Below are 23,033 nucleotides of genomic sequence, written 5' to 3' on the forward strand. Positions count from 1 at the left end.
TAAATATTTGTCATATTTTATGTGATTTTATGTACATTTATTTTAATATTTAATAAATATTTGAAATTTAATTAAATTATTTATTAAATGTATGCATTTTTTGTTTTAGTATTTTATAAAAAAAAACTTTATTTAGAAGCAATTTTTCTATAATTGTATTATATTGTTAATATACTTAAAACATATTTTTTTTTTTGTTTATGTTTTATTCCATAATTTTTAAAATTTTTTATTCACTTTGTGCACTATTTTGCCACTGCTGAAATGTGGATTACACCTGCAAAGATAAAAACTATTTACTATAAATATGTTAGAGTTTTTAACTTTGAGAATTTTTTTAATTTATCAAGAGATTAAGTGTGATAACAGTTTGCATATTTATTTAAACACCCAGCAAAAAATCTGAAATTTTTTGTAATGGCCAGTAGTGCTCATTATCATCTACATTATTTTATTTAGCTGAATAGGTTATTACTGATAAAGAACAAAACAATTTGGATTTGTTATAGCCCCATTGTCTGGGAGACCTGCTAAATACCGTTTATTTTTTCAAAATTGCATTAATTTATATTTTTCTGTAAAAAGGAATGAGAAACATAAAATCAAGAATTTTTTATTTTTAGCCTTCTACATACAAAGTCGGCCCATAATAACTAGCTATCACATAACATATTTGTAGGTTTATTTGTAACTAGTTATTTTGTAATCAAATTAATAACCATTTATTAATTAGTTTAAAGTAGGTACATATTCTCGTCGAACAAAAATAATAAGTATTCACTCCAAGAATAATTAGTTTTCACGTGATTCAAATATTAATTTCTAGCTTAGTAGGTAATGAAGGTTTTTGCTGGGTTTAGGCATAAAAAATGTATTTGTATATAATATTATTTATTTATGAACAAAAGAAAAGAAATATCTAAATAATAAAAAAAAATTATAAAACTAAATTTAATAAAAATATGCACTTTAGGCTATTATTTTTTAAAATTAGTCAATTACGTCTGAAAAAAGTTAGTTAGGAAATACAATTAGGACACTATCGGGACTGTTGTGTTCCTTAACCAGCGTCTAAAGTGAGCATCGAAACCACGACCTATCGTAGGCAATATTCAGTATGATAATATACCTTTACAAACCGTTTCCAATTAACTTCATAACTAAGTCAATAGTATAATATTCAGTTGCTTAACTTAACTTAACTTCAATTCATTATCTGAAATTATATATTCTCCATAGTTACGATGCTAATAACACATTTTCTCTATGTGTAATTTTTCCTTAAAAATACATAAAAAATCCATAATAACAATATCACCCTCAATTTTCTTCTTAATAATAATTTGCTATTTTAATAACATAAAATTTCAATTTAAAACTTTTCGTAAAATTATTTTTAACCCAAATTAACCATTCTTTGAAAACCATCATTAGACAACAACATACAAGTATCTCACGTACGGCGGGTTTGAGAGAAAATCCCAAAAAACATAATATTAAAGTTTATTTTTTGGTAAAAGTTAATTAAAATGTTTGTGGTGTTACGTATGGCCATTTAACATGGTTAAAGAAACACAAAGAAATTTTTTCCATAATTTGAAGTTTTTTTTACCATTAATTGCCGAACATGTTTTTAATTGTTTTATCTCATCGACCGTTCACATATACATTTTGTTTTGTCCTTTTCCTTTTTTCCTTACTGATTTTTCATTTTAAGTGTGTACAAGTTATTTTTTTTGGAAAAGTTTTACCTGTGAGGTTTGTATGCAAGTTTGAATTTTCAAAAAGAAAAATACTAATTTTCACCTTTCTGTCGTTAACACACACAAAAAAATTAGCAAATTTGAGTTTTCAAGTTATACTTTGCTATTTCTTTCACTCATTCTTTTTTCTTTAGTTCACTTTTATGGTTCTTGAGTAATTTGAAGGTTTTTTTGTAAAATAACACTAGTTCCAGTTAATGAACTTGTTTTTGACCAATTTATTACACGTTGTAACAAAAACCTGCACTGAAAATAATATACCCTTCATTATACCCTACACCACTATAGTGGGGAGGGTACTATGCGTTTGTGCTGATGGTTGTAACATCCAAAAATATTGGTCCTAGTATTTAGCTATGTCCGTCTGTCTGTTTGTGTGTCCATGTAAAACTTGTGCCCACACTAAAGGTCTCAATTTTCAAGATAATTTGATGAAATTTGGCAGCTACTCTTCTTTTGACCGAAGGAAGAACGCTATTGAAAACGGTCCATTATTTCGCCTGGGCTTTTGGCTTCATACTTACATTAAATGTTCTATTATGTAAAGAAAAATAGGCAAATGGTTTCTCTAAGTCCCTAATTTCATTGACTATGTGGTTTCCGTGGTCCGGTAACAAAACAGACGGTATTTATAATATCATAATTACTAATGACGCATCTCAGAGACAGTCCATGTCACGGGAAAAAGCTCTTCAAATATATAATAGCCTGTTCTTGTAAGGCTGGGCACTCACTTAAAGCCCTGTCATCTATCAATTTTGAGAGGGACATCCCTTTGCTCAGTTTAGTCTAAGGACGACCCTTTGGTAGCGACATCCATTAGATATTTAATTTTCTCGGTTGCCCTTATGTCCTGGAACCCATATCAATTCAACGTGATGTTGAGTAGGTTTTGCCAACGTTTGTATACAAGTCTTAATAACAATGGATTTAAGAAACTCAATTGATACAAGGCTGTCCAAAATAATTTGTATAGTTGAATTTTCGACGTTCAGTTCTCGGATTTTTCTCGCGGCTGTATCGATGGCATATATTTATACCTGAAGCCCATGCAGGTGACAGCTAGTCAAAGGTACAACAGAAGATCCTAATTTTCTCAACCCGTGTCTCTTTCTGTCTATGAATCAAAGGTGTAAATTGAGATTCTATAAAGTTTCAGTGTAAGTACTATATAGTTCGTTTTCTGTATTATGATTGCCTTGACTATCTTTTGTGACTCATACGAGCTTCAGCTTTAGTCTGTTGAACTCATAACTGTGTTCGAATTGTGAGAGATCCCTCAGATTATGTGTGGCTAGTAGTTATTTATTTGGTATAAGTATATTTATTAGTTACTGAAAAAAATATTTTTTTTTAATTTCTCTATGAAATGGTGTAACAAATAACTAACGCCATTTGGTAAATTGCTATACAATGATTACAAACATAAAAGGTAGAAAATAAACCTAAAAGCAGGTGTTTTTAATTAGAAACAGTTACTTTACAGAAAAAAAGAATGAACTTTTTTTGTATATTGTGTTTAATTTTCTACTTAAGTTTTTCATTAAATGTTTCCTTTTTGCTTTTTTTTTTTGTTTTTAGCTACAGCTGGCATTTACAAATTAACTATGAACCGAATTAAAAATGTAAAAAAATATCCAGCGATCTACCTACATATGTCTATAGTATACAAAGCCAATTATATAGTACGAAGGTTCTCTAATATTTTATCTTAACTATTATGTTACAAACAAAAAATATATCAAATGAAAATTAGTAGGCCAGAAAAAAGTTTTGTTTGTACGTGAAATTTAATACATAAAAATAGACACAGACATATGAAAAAACTCTTGTTAATATTGGGTTAATGTCTTCGAGGAGGTTTTAACGGATATTGAAAATTTCCTTAGTTAATGATGAGTTATTATCATTATTTCTTTCTATGATTGAGTTTGAGTGAACTGGAGTTAAAGAAATGCGTGTGATTTGTTTCCACCTTTAGCTTACTAAATATGTTGGCGGTGGGTGGTTTTAGTTTCGTTGTATATACACAAATTATTTATTGTAAACGAATACCAATTAATAAAATAAACGAGAAATTGTAATTTACAAAAATAAAAATATTTACAAATATTTATTAATATCGTTTATTTACTACAAGATGGACACAAATCAAAAAACCCCGTTTTGTGTTTTAATGTTTTAATACATTTTACTATTTCTTAAATAATCATGAAACATATAGTCAGAATTACAAAAATAAAACCTGCTATAAAAGGCATGTATTTGCATGTTTCTCATCTGAACTCAAGTAAACGTGAAAACTTATTTGATGTTATAACATTTGAAAATAGAATTTACAAACATATTTTGAAATTATGGACTTATAGTTTACAATATTAAAAAAAAAATAACAAGTATAAATGTATAGTCAGACAAATCCGATCATATGATATCCCACACTAGTCAGTATGTTAAAAATGTGGATCACTTTTTAAATAATAAAGCACTTGATTTATTTTTTAACTTAATTTCGGAACAATAAGTTGACAAAAAAAGAGAGTTTTACATGAGGGCTTATAGGGGATTGGAGATAAATAAAGGTCTATACTTATAAATTTTGGAAGAGAAATTTACATCCACATAGAAGTTATAGAGCGGGGGTTAGGATCATAATACTCTCCCCACTATAGTGGTTTAGGGATGATATATGATATATTCTTCACATTCAACAAATTATTTTTTGAAATAATGGGCATTTCCTAGTTAACTATTTAAATAAAAATACATTTAATACAATAGTATAAATAACCACCTTAAAAAATCCTTAATATTCAAAAATATATTACTATGATTTTTTTGTTAAGTCTTATTAATGATGTAGTATTTATAACAAAAAAGCACGTGAATTATTTCTCATTGTTATTCAATAATGTGGGTAGTATTTAATTTTTATTTATATATACTCGTTGTTGTTTAACAATCGAACATGAAGAAAAAAATCCCATAAAACTTTGCACGCGATTTTCGCATTGATAACCTACTAAACGAAAATAAATCGTACAAACTCCAACTAAAACAAACAATAAAATGAAGACGAACAAAAATATGAATTTTATTTTTATAGCAAATACATTGTTCAATTACAAAATATTTATAAAACAGGGTGAATGCACTTGGTATTCGAAGAACGCAGAGCAATGAATCATATAACAAAATTTTGTATTAAAAGGTATTTGTTATGTAAATAAGACGGTTATAGAGTACTATGTGTATTGAACACTAACACTTTTAGTTAAATAAACAAGTATGAATTTGCCGACCATATGATACCCTACACCAGTCAGTATGTTAAAATTATGGATTTTTTTTAAATATAAAGCATTTGATTTGTTTTATTGTGAAATTTTTACTTATTGTTGACAAAAAAGAAATTTACTTCAAGAGGGCTCATAGGGGAGAAGGGGTAAATATGGGCCTATCCATATATATTTTAGTAAATGAATTTATGTCTACTTCAATCTCATTTATGTAGATTTTGATCGTTTTATTAGTAATTATAAGTTAATTTTGACCTTCTGAAGGGGAGTTTGTATGGGGGTAGGGTCAAATGTCATTTATTGTTCTATAAAACTAATGTTTGCTGATTTTTGTTGACATTATAAATCATTTAACGTAATTGTGAGCCTAATGGCCCGTTTCGGGCGGTACGGTTGTATGGGGGCTAGGAGAAATAATGGACCGAGTTCAACCAAAAAAAGAGTATGTGACAAATTTCGACCTGTAGCGTGCGCGCAAGGTTTACATGGACACACAGACAGACGGACAAAAATCGACTCAGAAAGTGATTCTGAGCCGATTGATATACTTTAAGGTGGGTCTAGGACCAATATTTTTGGGTGTTACAAACTTCGGCACAAACGCATAATACCCTCCCCACTATAGTGGTGTAGGGTATAATAAATTAATGTAAATACATACATTTAATCTTGTACTTATCCGTATAAGAATTTTTAACAATGCTCATAGAGGCAAATATTGCAATTTCCATTTTTTCCTAAACGTATTTGATAATATCGTCTGGTTTAAATATATTATAATGATTGAGGTAAATAATGCTATTTGCCATGGTAATTGCTAAGTACCATAGCAGTAAAATTTCGATTACGATTAATATTCAATTAAATTATTTTTCAAAAATAATCATAGTGGTTATTTAATTGATTACTATTAAAATTAATCTAAAAATAATCACGATTAATTTTAATTAATGAAAATACTTAAAAATAATCAGAATTAATCAAAAAATTAATTAGATTATTTTTGGGGATTAATTTTTATTAATTCCAATATTTTTGCTACAATTCTCTATTTTTTTACATTACGTGTAATGAAAACTGTTTTTCAAGTTACACACTATTCGATTATAAGACTGTTGTATTAAAAACAATATATATATTTATCAAGTTTATTTCGATCGAAAATCCTGATCTTAGTATATATTCTCTCTACGTTCTCTTGTTTTATGTAGTATTTTACTACGTGTAAAATATCAAAAGGATCAAATTTTTCAAATGTATTTACCACGTTATTGAGTCTGAACATATACATATATATCACCAACGTATTTCTCTTGGTGGCTAAAGCAGATCATTTCCTGAGAATAATCATTTCCTCTTTATTCCTGTAGTAGAATGCGCAACAAAATTCATTCAATTTTGATGACTTGTGTGTCTGTAGTATTATCCTGTTGAATAGTATAATCGGACGGCTGGTTTAAGATAGAGGGCCTAAAGTGTTCTTTGTTATCGAATAATACTTTTCAGGAAATTATAAAAATAAAATCAAACATGGGACTCAAACATATATTAGAACATCTCGTAAATTAAAAAATAACAATAGTAGAGATTACTGCCTTTGCTTCTATACCAGCCTTATATTTATATTATTTGTATGTATGAAGGGTAAATATTGAGAAGTATACATATTTGTATATTTAAACAAATATCTGAATATATAGATGTATGTAAATATTAGTACAGACAACAGAAATGTAAATACATTTTTAAACATTAATGTAATAACGTTTGCTTCAATACATTTTTACTAAATTGCAAACAAAAAATATACTAACAAACAATAACAAAATAATATTATGTTATGCTAATAATTTAGATTTTTTCTAAAATATATAATTCTAGTTCTTGTTAGTTTTTCACTTTCGGTTGTATAGTTACAAATGTAAACAGAAAATTAAAATAAAATAATTACGATTGTTCATTTCTAATAAATGTTTGAATAATTAAATTAGTTGGAATTAACATTTAAAGCTAAATTTATGCGGTAATTTTTACATTTATAATAAAAACAAAACATTTTTTAAACGGTTTAATAATAATTCAGTTAATTTCTTTAGTTTATAACACTTTTACACTATAGAAATTTAATAATCTGATTACCTTTATTTAAACAAAATATAAATATATAATAAAAATGGTTAAACTTTTTAACTAAAATAATTATTATTATTATTATTATTTTTTTTGATTTTATGTATTTCATTAGATAAATCAATAAAATGGGTAACATGGCGTATACGTTATGGTTTTGAAAAAAATATTACTTATACTACCAGTGTAACCAGTGAGAATGAAAAGATTTTCTTTTTAAAGTTTTATTATTAAATACCTATTTTTTGATTCTGACAGAATAAAATAAAAATAAGTCAAAATATTTTACAAGTCTTCTTGTTCATTTGACACCAATCACAGTAGGATCACTAGAAGCATTTGTAATATATTTTTAATTTATTCTCATTTGAAATTTTGAATCACGAAATAAAAAACTGTGAAAAGAGTTTCTATAGTTTAAGACATTTATCATCTGGTTCGTGTCTAATTTAAATTGAGGGTCGGTGTCAAAATGGTTATCAAATTGAGTCTATTTTTTATAAATATACTAGCTACCTATACTCTGCTACCCTAAAAGAAAAAAATCCACTTACACGTGGGAGATGCCACTTAAATTATCGCAAGTTTGCTATTTTTTCCGAACGCTAATAAGAATTTTAATGTAAGCTGTGAAAAAATGTTAATAATATTGAATTGTATTTAATTCATATGGGAAAGTTCGCCCTTTTTTCAAAATGTTCGCATGAATGTCAAAGTTCTTTAGGCAAAATTTTAAGATTCTAGCATTTACAGCTTTTATAAATTTTTTTATATAATTCATATGGGGTTCCAAGCCACCCACTGATGAAAGTATGCTTTATTACCCAAAATATTTACAATAGCTTCCAGGATAAACGAATTTGTGTATCGGTCAGCCGTTTAGCCATCTGTAGACTTCCAACAAACAAACCCACCAACAAATAAATACACATTAATTTATATATGAATATAGATAAAAAGTCATATAGACCTTTTTGAAAAATGTAACAACAAATAAATATATTTTAAATTAAAATAAAAGTTCTATATGTTTTTTTTTAACAATTTTCAAGCTTTTTTATTAAAAATACATTACGAAATAATTTTTTAAAATTTTTTGATCAAAAAATTGAGATAAGGCCAAATTCGTAACAAAAAATCAACAATGCTTTCTCTTTACATATGACAAATTTAGATGTTATCTCATGACCAGATTTGTCTAGTATGGAACAAGGATGTTATAAAAACGACAATCTTTATATAACAAATCAAGGTATACATATATTTAGATATGTAACGAAAACACGATTTTGCGTTCCTTAAAATTTGATTTAAAATTATAAATATGTTGACATTTATGACAATCATTTACTTCTTAAATAATGCCTAATGACGTGTGAAGAACTGTCAAAATAAAAAATTGTTTTTATGAACTAGATAATATATGTATCTATTGTAGTTCATCATGGCAAACCATATATTAACATAATTTGCTATAACAAAAAAAAAAGAAATGTGCTTTTTAAGGAGCAGAATAAATGTGTATATAATTTGTTTATGTTTCGCAGTAGGTTCTTTGACCTATTAAAAGATATCTTTATTACCTTAGTTATTTTTTTATACATAGTTTTCTTAAGATGTTATTGCCATTCTTTTTTCTAAACTAATAAGACAGTTTTGTAGCTGGAAACCAAATTTTATTTAATGTTTTTTTCTTATAATTTTCGGACTGTTTATTGCAAACTCCTGGGTTCTATGAATTATTTTGTGTATTTTATTCCACAATTTTTATAATAAATTTTATAATATCCTGTGGCGTGTTTTATATATACAATTTCTTGTGTTTGTTACTCTAGTTCCACCTAATAAATGTTTGTTGTATGTGCTCTAGTTAAGTGTTTATGGAAAAAAAATGAAACAGTTTTTCAATCTTTTAAATAATGTAGCATTTTTTCACAAAGTTACACACGTATTCACACAAAGTATTGTACCCACATATAATATATATGTGAGCTATTTAGGCATGTACGAGTTCAGATCGAAAAGAAAATTCTTTTGCATAAAATTAATGCAATTTGCATTTCAAAATCCTAAAACTTATTTTTAATATATTGTTCTTTTTTTTAAGAAAAATTAGATTTACTTTACAAAGTAAAATCATTTTCGTGAAAATGTTTAATAATATGATTTGTTTAAAATATATGTTTAAGAATCATGATAGAAAAATTAACAAAATGTATGGAATGGATTTTGTTCCTATATTTTTAAGGAATTTTTCAGCCTAGCCTCATTGATAAAAACAAAAATTCATCAACATCCAAGTTTTTTGTTTATATTTTACAACAAAAAGGAAAAAACGAACAAACAAAAACAAGATAAACGACAAAAACTAAAAAAAGACAAGCAAACTTATTTTCTTCTTTTTTTTTTTTTTGTTGTATGTTTGTTTTTGTTTCTGTTTTGATGTGACATCATTTTTGTAAAGAAAAATTTAAAATGTATGAAACCAACCACAAACAACAAAAAACCAACAAACTTAACTTTTGGGTGTGTGAATTACATACATAGGTACGTAATTGTATATGTGTATGTGTGTTTGTCTGTATCCAGCAGGAAAAATTCTAGTGCATTACTTTGTAGGCCTTCTTAAATATTGACACATTAAAAAGCGTCTGGGTCACAAATACCAATTTAATGTGTAGCTAAGGTTTTGAAGGATGCAACATTTACTTTTTCCCTTAAAATATATTTTTCTTCTTTCCTTGCTCCAAATCGCAACAGTAAAACCAAACAGATAAAAAATCTTCTGAAAAATTTAGACACGTTATTAAGATCGCATAAGGTTTAATTAAAAAAAGTCTCTAAATTCCTTTATTTAGGTTTTAAGATGAATTAGTTACAGTCAATGCTTTAATATCCCACTTCAAAAATTTGTCTTTGTATCTGCAAAATAAGGCCTTTAAGAAGGCCTCTTTACTGCAAATTCCCGTTGGGTATGTATGCGGTTGTTTATACCCAGACAACCATCATGATAACCCCTTGTGACCTTTAAATGTGTACGTTTGTTTATTTGTATGTTTTTATATAAATGTATGTATGTGAAAATGTGTATGAGTGAATTTTAAAACAATTGCTCTCTTGTCAATATAGTATGTATGTACAATATACATACATATATGTATGAAAAAAATCATTAAACTACAGTATGTGAAAAAGCAACAACAAAAAATAACTACAGGGTTATAAGAAACTAGATAATAGAAGATTGAAAACTGAATTGATTGATGAAAAATAAGATGATAAAAAAATGAAATGAAAAAACTTTAAATACATTGCACACTGGGGCATGATTATAGAATTTTGCCATACGAATTTTATTATTTTCTTAAAATAAATAAATGACTGAAATTGAGTATTTTATAACAAACTGATAAAGAGTATAAAAACACACACACACTTAATGGTGTTTACATTTTTTGAACAAATTTGTAAGAAAGGATCAAATATGGGTCGATTTGAAAATATTTGTTACAAAACAATTTATGTGGTCTTCCTGATTTATCTTGTATACTACCAGCACTACATATAAAATATTTAAAAGTTTCTTGCCTTAAATGACCCTGAAATTGGCTTTCTATTTATATTATACTATCTTAACACGACGATGTTATTGAAGGCAAGTATTTATCAGTAGTTCAGTGAGTTCTTACTACACAATGAATTTAATCTATTTACGTAATAGCCTATAAGAATAAATTACCGCGATTTTGTTTTTTCACAACACCATTGCCTAATTATTTTATTGTGCGTCAACTAATGGTTTTGGCACACGAATACTACTTTGTTTTTCCTGTGTTAATTGTGCTCGAACTCCTGCAAGCTCCTGTAAAACAGTGTGATATGCCGATACAATAACAAAATTAATTAAATTTTTGCTTCAGGTCACTTAGTGTTATAATTTTTTAGCCCATATGTCGTGAGTTCGATTCCCACTAGATGCATTGGAAAATAAGTGCATTTTTTCGGAGTAGTATATTAAATAAAAATTATAATTATGAAATTTGTAGAAGTCTTTTTTGTACGTATAAATTATTAAAGTTAAAACAAATTTGTAAAATTCCACTGTGTGAGACCAACAAAATTGATCCTCAACATGTACATATTCCTAGAATACGGATTTCCTTTCTGTAATTAAAAAATGTTTGCTTTTTGAAATAAGTTATTAGGAATTATATCAAAATTTTTAATTTGTTATCCAATAGTTATTAAGAAATGTAATTTCTATTTTATTTTTGTTTAGTGAATTTGATATTTGTAAGTAGATGTAAGATATTTGTGTACCTAACTTAAAAAATATGACGGTATATTGTTTTTGTCATTCTGCTCGTAACAAATTGAAATATTGATCTCAGACCCATAAAGGTATAAATATTGTGTCCAGTTTAAAAATGGACGTTTGCGATCCTCATTGTCTAAAAGAAGATTTTACAGAAATTAAATGCGACATGAACACATTTTATTAAAATCTTAATCTCTTTACCAAATTTTATAAGGATAGGTGGACTATCCTTCTAGTTAAGAAAGCAAATTTAGCAATGAAATTCGATACAGCTGAAGTATATACGACGATGAAATTCGACTTAAGTAAGTTTTATAAGAGTCAAAATATTTTATCAAATTTTATGAGAATATGTCCATAATTGACCTCAATAGAAAAACTCCCTCAGAAATTGATATTCTTGTAGTACTAAAAAATCTGTATAAAATATTATAAAGATCGGGCGATATTGCATCTAAATTCCAATGTAAGGCAAATGACAATACCACTAATGGTTAGTAAAACAAGGAATTAAAAATCCTTTTCCCACTCTTGCAGAAAAAATCAACGTATGCCTTATAAATCAGTCAAAAATCTGTTTATTTATATGAGAAACTAAAATTTTAAATAAATTCTAAGACTTTTTTTTGAAAATTACTCCTGATGAAAGTATCGATGACATATATGTTATAAAAAATTCATTACTTTAAATAGCAAAAAGATCTATTCATAACTAGGGTCACTTTCCGAAATTCATATTATTTTTTTATGATGGGTATATAAGATTCGGTTTTGCTTCAAGTCGTTTTCTGAAGGGGAGTTTCTATGGGGGTTAGGGTCATATGAGGCCCGATCACTAAATCTAAGTTATAATGATTTTTGTTGACATTAAAGAGTATTTAACATAGTTATGGGCCTAAAAGCCCTATTTGTGGGATACGGTTGTATGGGGGCTATCCGAAATAATAGACTGATTTCAATTATTTTAATAGCGCGAGTGCACACAAGTTTACATGGACTGACAGACAGACAAACAGACAAACTGATGAACAGACAGACATAGCTAAATCTCTGAACTCTGAAAGTGATTCTTAGCCGGCCGATTGGTATACTTTAAGGTGGGTAAAGCACCAATATTTTTAGGTATAACAAACATCAGCACAAACCCATTATACCCTACCCACTATAGTGGTGTAAGGTATAATTAATTTTTTTTAATTTTTAAACAAATTTAAACACAAGTTTATTTTCGCTGCAATTTATATTAAAGAAAACAAGTGGGAAAGTATAGTCGGGCGTGCTCGACAATATGATACCCTACACCATGAGTATATTTTTTATATTATTTATTTTTCTTATAGAAACTTTTGTTGAATTTTACCTTTATTCCAATTTATTGTTGTTATATGGAAGTTAGGGTGAAACACGGGCGATCTTCATTAAATTTGAAGAAATGATTTTTTTTATATCAGTCAATTTAGAATGTTTAAGACATTTTCTAGAGGGAGGTTTGTATGAGGGCTAAGGTCAAATAAGGGCCGATCATCACAAAGATCGGCAGTGTCATTTATACTTATATAAAACTTATTTTTAGAATATTTGACGTAATTTTTGGAGATGCAGTGGCATAGGGGCTAGGTGAAATAATGGATCGATTTCACGTATTTTCAATAGACTTTGTCTTTGTGTCGAAAAACACAGTTGGTACAAATTTTTCAAAATGTATTTAAAATTACGGCCTGTAATTTGTTTACATATATAGATAGCCAGACGGACGGACATATCTTAAACGACTCAAAATGTTATTCTAACCATTTAAAATTTTTTTTTATTTTATTTTAATTATATACCGTCGAGTGAGAAAAACTGAAATATACTTAAGTTTCTAACAAGCTCTAATTTTGTGTGAATTTTTTTAAGGCGTTAAACAATTTTTTTTACATAAGGCATTAAATATTTGTATTATAAAAAAATTTCACTTACTGTAATTAATAGTGTTTGTTAATGCAGATATGATAAGATACTTTTTTCACTGTATTTATTTTTGCTATTGAACCTTAAGTGTCAAATTACCGTTAAGGGCAACCTTTTTCACTTCTATTTTACATATAAATATATTTAAATAAAAACAATCAAGTATGTATGTATGTCAAATTGTATGTAAAATAAAACAAAAATGATTTTCACATACAATTTTTGTTCTTGTGTGGAGAACTAAAAATTGACACGTAACAATGATATTGACTGATAGTTAATGATATTTGAGAGTTTAATGTAAACAAACACTCACATTTGCAGGCACACTTTCATGGACATACAAGGACAAGAGCTCTTAATGCAACAACACTTGCAATGGACGCACACATATGCACACATTAATAGAAACAAAATATGGTAAAAAAGAAAAATACCCAGTAATAAAATTTTTTTGTATTCTCTAGGAAAAAACATGCAAAAATTTTGAATTGATGCACAAAAATGCTGTTACGAAATGTTAACAACCGGAAAAAAACACTAACACGGATAAACGCGTACGAATTGTTAATATTATTATTGTTGTATCGTTTTTGTTTTAATTTTTTTTTGGAATACTTGTTGTTTTTGTTTGCTTCATTAACCACTGTTTTAAATATAGTTTAACATAACAAGGATGTCGTTACAAGCACAGATTCTGTAGCGTTACATTAAAATATAATGCACTCCTTTACAACAATAACTACAAGTAAAATATTATTAAATGATTAAATGTTAAACTACTTGACACATGTTTTCTCACATTTTAAATAACTGACATGTATTTCGCATGTATTGAAGATGAAAAACAAAATCACTTCGGACACAATTTAAATCGTTGTTATTTCTTTTCTTTTTTTGGGGGAAAGTAATTTTGCGGCGCAATAATCTCGTTTATTTTGTGGTATTAAGTGATAAATATACAGACGTTAAAATTCCGTAAAAAAGCACAAGGTTTTCTTATTTACCTTTTTTATCTAGATTAATTTACCATGATGTTTTCTTTAGCTTTATTTTTATAGAGAATTTACTTTAGGTTTTTATTAATTTAAGAGGAGTATTTCTTTAATTCTTCTATTATTTGTTTTCCTTTTATATTTTCTATTATGTTTATAATTCATTTCACTTAGAATACGTATTCCAGCGTACCCGTTATTTCGTTAAGCGATTTTTTTCTAAGATATTTCTTCAATTCCTTTTACATTTTAATACTTATTTTTTTTAATTACTTTACTTTGTTTTTCCTCTTATTTAATTAATTTTTTTTTTCGTTTTAGTTATATTTAAACTTTTTGTTTATTTAGCGTTTATTTGTTACACGTACCTTGTGCTGCGGTAAACTAAAGTTATGTTTACCATGTTACAGGCAATTTACCGAGGTTAGTGCGGACTGCGCAGTCAATTTTATGCTACGGATAAAAAGTCTTCTTGCTCTCTTTTTCGTCAATGGATAAAATACAATTTGCCTTTACTCTTATAATAGTTGTAGCAAAGAGTAAATTTTAATAAAGGTTCGGAACAATATACTGTATGAGATTTCATATTTACTATGGATTTTATTCAAATGAAAGTTTTTCTAGTATTTCATAGTGTCCTTCAGTTTGAATAAATTGTGTTGCCATTTCGTATTGCAATGTTAATGCGATTTAAAGTAAAATATATTTTTTTCTTAAATTTTGAAATTTTAAGAAAATAAAAAAATGATGTCTACTGTTAAAAGAAAGTTCCACAGATAAAATGGAAGTATCTGAAAATGCTTTCTGTTATGTATACTATCACTATAAATGCACTTTCTGTATTATATTTAAAAAATTAATAAAACTTAAAAATATCTGATATGTTATGATACTTAAGTATAATCAAAGAATTAAAAAATATCACAATTGAAAAAAATTGATTAGTATACAATTTTAAAAAAACTTATTAAATGTTTTGAAAAGAATATTAATATTTAAAAAATCATCATTTTGAGCTCACAAATATGTTTAATGTTATTGTATCACTCCAAAAATCGGCTATAAATATTCTGTATTCTTACAAATAGATGATTTCGATTAAGCCATGTCCGTCTGTCTTAAATTAAAATCCGTCTATAAACAACAGAAATAAATATAGGAAATATAATAGAATGGAAGACGTTAAAATATACAAGACACCTGATGCTTTTGATTTCTTTGTCACGTCAAGTTTCTGAAATAATAAAATTTTTTAAAACCAAGTATGACTCCAAAATCGAAAAAATCTTATATGAATTTTTAATTAAATGAAACGCTGCATACCGGTAGTTTAAGGGTAACAAAAATATATATTATATACAACTTTTACGACTCGAAAATATTTTAAAACCATATCTCGTTTCAATAGCACTTATGCTATCTTAATCATAACTAAAATTCAAAGGAGCAAAAAAATATGAGTTATATTTTTTACACAAAAACATATTACAAAAACTAACATACACCTCAATAAATATCAATGATTTTCATTTATAATAAAACCTAATTGTCATTCTCATTAAAATTCTCCTTTTGCACTTTTAAAGGTGTTGTGCATTTATTCATAATTCGCAATAAAATTGTACGTTTGTACTTCCAGCAAACTCTTATCGCCCACAATATCATCTTTAATAATAAGTTCTTTTTGTAATTTCTAAGGAAATGAAGACAATTGCTTTAAAATAAAAGAATTTAAATATATATTTACAAACTCTTAACTGGACTCTGTAATTAAATTTAAAATATTTTACTATACAACCATCAACAAAGGCAATTAAAAAAACATGAATTAATTATTTAATCACACACTTGAAATGTACTCTAATTAACATGCAAACAAATAAACAAATTCACACATGAGTTCGAACAAAAAGAAAAACAACTATATTTCAGTATTATAAAGATTAAAGTGAAAGTTAAAAAAAATAACCATAGTTCTTACAGGAAATTAGTATGCACATTAGGGTGGATTTCCTAGAATGCATATCTTAATAAGGATTTGTTTTGCAAACTGTGACTTAAATTTATATTAAATTGTATGAGTTTTTAATTGAAATTCATACAAATCCAAGATGACTATAACTTATTAATAGTAATTTATATTATTCTAAAACCACTTTTTACTGATTTCAGTTACAATTGCCTTTCGATAGAATGTTATCATTCAATAATAAATCATTGGAATAGTTTATTCTATGTTGTTTTGTAAGGTATTGCTAAGATTTGATTTTATAGTTTTCTTAGGGAACAAAATTTTGTTTTTAAAAGCCTTAAAGTACCCAGCAAAACTTGCCTTGAAATATAAAGTGTTAAATACTAAAGCTTGCTTATACAATAGCTTATTATTTAAAAATGCTCGCTTACAAATAGGGAGTTATTGGGAGCTTACAAATAGGTACACACAGAAAAAAATCATTGTAAAAACGGCTAAAACAAGGTTGAATCAACATTTTTCAACTATGATTTTGCTTCATATGTGTTTCATGTTAATTCAACATGATTTTATAATAAACAAAAAATAACATTTTTCACTTTAAAACAATTAGAAATCATGTTGAAATAACATTGCTACCAATGTTAAATCAAAGTGGCATCATGTTGAAATAACTGTAGGATTAAATTTAATTTAACATTGTTCAATGTTAAAATAATATGAATTTCACGTTAAATCAACATGATTTTCAGGTTTAATCAACATGATTTTCAGGTTGAATCAACATGATTTTGATGTTAAATCAACATGATTGTCCTGTTAAAATGAAATTGTTTCACATTGTTTTAACATTAATAAATGTAAAAATAACATGAAAACATTTTATTTCAACACTGAATTTCATGTTGAAATAAGATGCAATCATGTTATTTCAACATGAATTTTCATGTTAATTCAAAAGGATTCCAGTACTGAAATAACATGAAAATTATATTGATAATAAAAAATAAAATAACATTTCTTAATATTTATTTTTTAAATTTATTTATATAAAATAAAAATTCAGACATACATATAAATAATACATATAATTTTATAAAGTTTAATTAATTACAACAATTTATTTCTTATATAAATTTTACCATTATTAATAGGAAAAAGATGCAAAGGTGGGCTGGTAAATTCATGGAGCTCTTTAAAAGTATTTCATTTTGTAATTTGCCTACTGCATATGATTGAAAATGTTCATCAAAATAATGTATTTCCACTTCATAACATAGAGCATAAATTTTTATTTCATCTTTTGCGAGATAAGAAATTTTGTATAATTTTAGAAATTGTTCGTAAACTGTTACATAACTGTTTTTTTTATAAACTCTTCCTAAATAAATAATTTTGTCATAAAATACAACATTATCAAAATGAATTTTTGACTGTGAAAACACATGACTTAATTCTGGAATGGGTTCAATAATATTTAAGGTATTTAATTCAATAGCATCTGGAATTCCATTTCCATAGTCTGTAAGAAATTTTGCAAAATTTAATCCAGCTTTTCTACAAAGTGTTAATGGAATATTTACTCTAGAGTTAATATTATTACAATATCTTTTAGTGTTCTTATGTTTTGCTTCAAACCTTAAGCTCCATAAAAACTTTGGAGGACCACATTTTTTAATTAAAGTTACATAATGAAGTAAAAAGTGTGCTTTAGGTTTAAGTGATCCATAAAGTTCTACAAAAATTTTATTATGTTCGCAGATTAATAATTCAAGCGTATTTAAATCATATTCCGTATATTTATTTTTTAATAGGTAATCCAATATTTTAACAAGAGCAATTAATAACTTCCAATGTGGATTAGTTTTAGGAACTAAGTCACCTATAATAAGAAGTATGAAATCTGTTAATGTCCACAATTCCCGAGCAGTCATTTTTAAATTGAATGTTTGAAGGCCTTTTTGTGCTATGTCCGGACCTATATTTCCTACTTCGTCTTCACCATATGGGAACATTCTTCTGCGACTATTAAATATGTCCAAAGAAAATATCTTAGAGTGGATTAAGGACATTAATGTGTTACAAATGTCATAAATGCACACCCCTTCAAAAAGGTCATGCATAAGGTCTAATGATATATTTTCTGTGACATGAAAGGCCTGAAGTTCATTAAAAATACAATTTTCTCTCACGCCGGTTTCTCTAAAATCGTCGAATGAAAGGTCAACATTATAATTTTCTTGATTTCTTAACGAAATATTAATTTCGAAATTATCTTTTTGCATTTCACAACGCTCACGACGACAAACTCTACAAAATCGTTTTGAATTGAAGGACTTTATAAAACCTAATATGGAATTCAGTCCTAAGTTGTCACCCAGAATCAAACCTACGGTAAAATATATTTTTTCCGTTTTCACTGATGTGATTATTTCGAGTCCCTCTTCTTCTAAAGACTTCAACTCTTCTATTAAATAATAAAATACTTTTTCGTTTCCAAATTTTTTTATGTCGCAAGTGTTTATGTACCCTAAGTGGAAAATGAAATCCAGTTTTGATATAACTTGTGGAGGTAAAGTAGGTAAACTGTAATATCCTGCAGAAATTGACTTCGAATGAGAACCTAAAGGATTATTAATTCCAAAGTCATCAAAATATATAAACATAGGAATTATTTTCTTATTTGGAAATTTAGTTATTTGAGCTTTAAAAACATCCCCGTTTACAAAATTAGATATTACGTTTTTTTGAAGCAATTCTTCCATATATTGTAAGGTCATGTCTAAAATTCCTGAAATTTCAAAAAGTTTTTTTAATTGAAATTTAAGCGGCATAAAGCAGCAACTGAATGTTTTTGCATCTAAATCGGGATTTCCTTGCCTTATACATTCAGTAATTTGATTAGAAATTGTGCAACTTGTAGGCTCTTCGTAAAGTAGCTTTTCTTTTAACAATTTAAAAAATTTATGCTCTGTAGCAATATCGTCAAACGGATTTTTTTAAAAATTCCAGAATATTATTCATATTCGGGCTTAAATTTTGGTTATTGGAATTGGATTCTCGGATGCATTCTTCAATATTTGAAAAAATATTTTCCATTAATTTTTGTACAGTCAATATTTCTTTTCTTGGCATCATTGGCTCGGAATGCAAAAATAAAGAAAAATTAAATGCTTGATTTTTTAAATCAGCAATTTTTGACAATAATTCTGAATCATTTATAAGGTTACAATTTGAAGAAACTTTTTCATTAGCAACAGGCAAATTACTAATATAAGTAGAGCTAGGGTTGTCTGAGGGTTGCGGAATATAATTTTTATTTGAATTGTTAATATGCTTACGATAAATGTGAGCTTTAAATGATTTGAAACATGAAAATTTTTGAGTACAATCATCTTGCTTGCACTGTATTGTACTAGCTGAATTAAAAAAGTGGACAATTTGATAATGTTGTATTAAGTTACTTAAGAGGGATATTTCTTTATTACAAACGAAACAAATCAACATATTGAAATTGATAATTATGTTTTTAAAAAGTTTAACAAGGAGTAAATGGCTGATAATTTGTTATCATTAATAGGTTTAATTTCGTAAAAGTATTCTTGTATAAATAGCCACGGACCTTGGCATCCTTTTGGATATTCTAAAGACAATGTATAAATTATTTTAAAGCAAATATCTAAACTTTTCAAAAAAGAGTCACATTTTAAGAGTGTTTTATCAAAATATACGTAAAATTTTTCAAGATTATAAATACTATGACCTACAACTATTATAAAAGGTTGAATAGTTAAACTTCTGTTATAATATTTCTCTTTTAGTTCTGATATTACCTTTTCATAATCATTTATAGTGGTAAGGTGAACAATAAAACTCTCGTTAGCATCTGGTATAGAAATCTTTTTTGAATTTTTTCCTCGTTTATCCGAAAAACGTGCGTTTGGTAAAATAACTGAATTTAGCAGAATAGTGTGTATGTAATCTAATGAATCTGGAAAAAAGTTGGTAATTAAGAATATGACTTGAAAAATAAGTATATATAATAATTACTTTGTTCAGTAGTATTCTTCGAATTTGTCAGAACTTCCTTAGACCTTTTGTCTTTTATATGTAAATAGTAATAGCTTACAATTTTTTCCAAAAATCCCTTCCATTTACTGAAAAGAAGATGACTCTTATTTGGGTGCATCAGTTCGAAATCGATATTAATCTATATAGAAAATAGAAATGAAAATAATATTTAAATATGAAAATTCAACACAATTTGTTTAAACATACTAGTTCGTTAGACCGAGCGTTAGAATAAAGAGGCCAGTTCTCTAGAAATTCATAATTATTGGTAGATAACTTCAACTCTTTTTGCCTTAACAAGAATGTTCGTTGCCATTTATCTTTAACTTCATCCCAATTAGAAAAATCTCTAGAAAGGTAAGCTTTTAAAGCTAGTAAAATTGATTCATCGAGTTCAGAATTAACTGTCAGCGAGTTGGAATTCGAAGCATCTATATTTTCTTTAATTTTAACTGATGAGCGTGCACGCTTTGCCTTTTGATTAACGTATTTATCCCAAAGCTTCCCTCCTGGATTCGCTTTTCTACCTCGTGGAATAAAATAGTATTCCTAATAGTTAACAAATCAAAGTTATTTCTGTATTAAATTTGTTTAATTAAAAACTTACTCTTATCTCACTGGGGAAGTTGCTGACAATTTCATCCACTATTATTGGAAAATCTTTCGGTGATAACTTAGCTTCATGATAAAATATGTCTTCCAAAATTATATTAATCAATTCTGCACGAAATGAATCAGTCAAGTTATCGTTTTGTTTATAAAAACTTGTTAAAGATTTCCCCTTAAGACTTTCTTCTAAAATCTGCTTTAGACTCTAAAATTAAATATAAATCACTTATTACTAGCGAACACTATGAAACCAATTCCATACTTTACCTTAGATAGCTTACAACTTCCAACTGATTGAGAATAAGATGATGTTGGTGTTGATGTTGTTCCAATATTAGATTGGTTTTGTAGCCATGAAACTACTTTTTCGGCTATCGCTTCAGACAATGTTTCGTCATCAATTCCGTACTGATTCATTAATAAAAGTATTCATTAATTCTTAACTAAATAGTTGTAATAATGTTTAATACCTCAGTTTTTCTCCAACTAAAAAGTTTTTCTCGGAAACAAGCACGAATACCAATAGGGGGTATGGCTTCCTTATATCTTCCTTTGATAAATACCTTAAGCTATCAAATGTAATTTGCGCATCTAAATAAATAAATGATACTCACATTAGTCAAATTATCTTAAAAAATTCATTAAATGCAATTACTTACTTGTTAAATAAGGTTTTACTTCAATTAAGTTAAAAGTTTGCAGCAGATCATCTAATTGTGAATTTTCACTAGTATTCTGAACAACTGGAATATTTAATATAATATTACCATCTTCGTCACTTAAGAAATTCATGTTTTCTTCAATTGATACAATTTCTTCCACAACACTTGACACATGAATATTATTATTCTTAGGCAAAGACATAATTATATTTTTATGTTTAAAAATGTATTTAACTTACTTTTAAAACACGCTTTTATAATAAAACACGCACGATACAAGCTTTACTAATAGATGAATGAAGCATTTTTTATGTTCTAAAATAGCGGTACTTTTTGCAGAATTCAACATGATTTCATTTCATTTCAATTCTTTCTCATGTTATTTCAAAATTTAACGACTTCGTTTCAATCTGATTCCAATTGTTTCTATCGTGGTATAATGTTGATTTAACATGATACAATGTTGATTTAACATGAATCAATGTCAATTTAAAATTAACTGATGTCGATTCAACATGATTCAATGTTAATTTAACTTGAAACCATGTTATTTATACTATGTATAGAAACTGTAATTTTTAAATGTTTTTTAACATGAACCAACATTGATTTAACATGAAAACAATGTTGTTTTAACAATGGACTAATGTTGATTTAACATGAAAACATTTTATTCGCAATTCATTAATAATTTTTAGTTTTCACATGTTGTTTCAACATGTTTCGATGTTGATTTTATTGTAAATAAAATGTTAAACTAACATTGGCTCATGTTATTTTAACTATGCACAATGTTGATTTTACGTTAAAAACTTTTGTTTTTACTATGAAAATGAATTTTATAAAATCAACATTTAAAAAGGTTATTTTAACATTAAAAAATGTTAAATCAAATGTGCACAACTTTATTTTAAAACGAATAATGTTGAAATAACTATTTTTAAGATTAAATCAACATCTTTTAATGTTAATTCAAATCGAAACAATGTTGAATATACTTTTTTTTTAAATTTTGTCAAAAATTTACAATGACTCGAAATCAACATTTTTCCATGTTGATTTTACATTGGGTTTTTTTTCTGTGTGTAGTTATATAAGTACTTAAGTAAATAGGTTTGTGTTTGGGAAAAAAATACCCTGCGAGGCTACTATTAGAATAGTTTAGGTTGATAATTTAGGTTGAGGATGTAAAATACATCAAATCCGATGAAACACAACTATCAAGCCTTAGTCTACTATTAGTTTTCACAAAAACATATTT

At 26.9% G+C, this 23,033-nt stretch overlaps 1 protein-coding gene and 1 long non-coding RNA gene across 3 annotated transcripts; both read right to left on the reverse strand.

Moving 5' to 3' along the window:
- Positions 1-232: 232 nt before the first annotated feature.
- On the reverse strand, positions 233-14,823 carry LOC124419522. Of its 2 annotated transcripts, none has more exons than XR_006940665.1 (2): positions 13,473-14,823; positions 233-277 (listed from the first exon to the last, which is right to left on the reverse strand). It is a non-coding gene; the product is annotated as an uncharacterized LOC124419522 (long non-coding RNA). The 2 variants fall into 2 exon arrangements; XR_006940666.1 differs by having other exon boundaries at positions 233-292.
- A 4,645-nt stretch (positions 14,824-19,468) lies between these two features.
- LOC124419781 lies at positions 19,469-21,974 on the reverse strand. The gene is made up of 7 exons (XM_046950402.1): positions 21,789-21,974; positions 21,581-21,679; positions 21,378-21,518; positions 21,109-21,315; positions 20,709-21,050; positions 20,481-20,640; positions 19,469-20,421 (listed from the first exon to the last, which is right to left on the reverse strand). Exons 1-7 carry the CDS (start codon positions 21,972-21,974, stop codon positions 19,952-19,954), a joined length of 1,605 nt encoding a protein of 534 aa, XP_046806358.1. The 3' UTR covers positions 19,469-19,951.
- Positions 21,975-23,033: the final 1,059 nt, after the last annotated feature.

The sequence above is a fragment of the Lucilia cuprina genome, chromosome 4 (assembly GCF_022045245.1).
Source record: "Lucilia cuprina isolate Lc7/37 chromosome 4, ASM2204524v1, whole genome shotgun sequence".
Taxonomy (NCBI): Eukaryota; Metazoa; Arthropoda; class Insecta; order Diptera; family Calliphoridae; genus Lucilia; species Lucilia cuprina.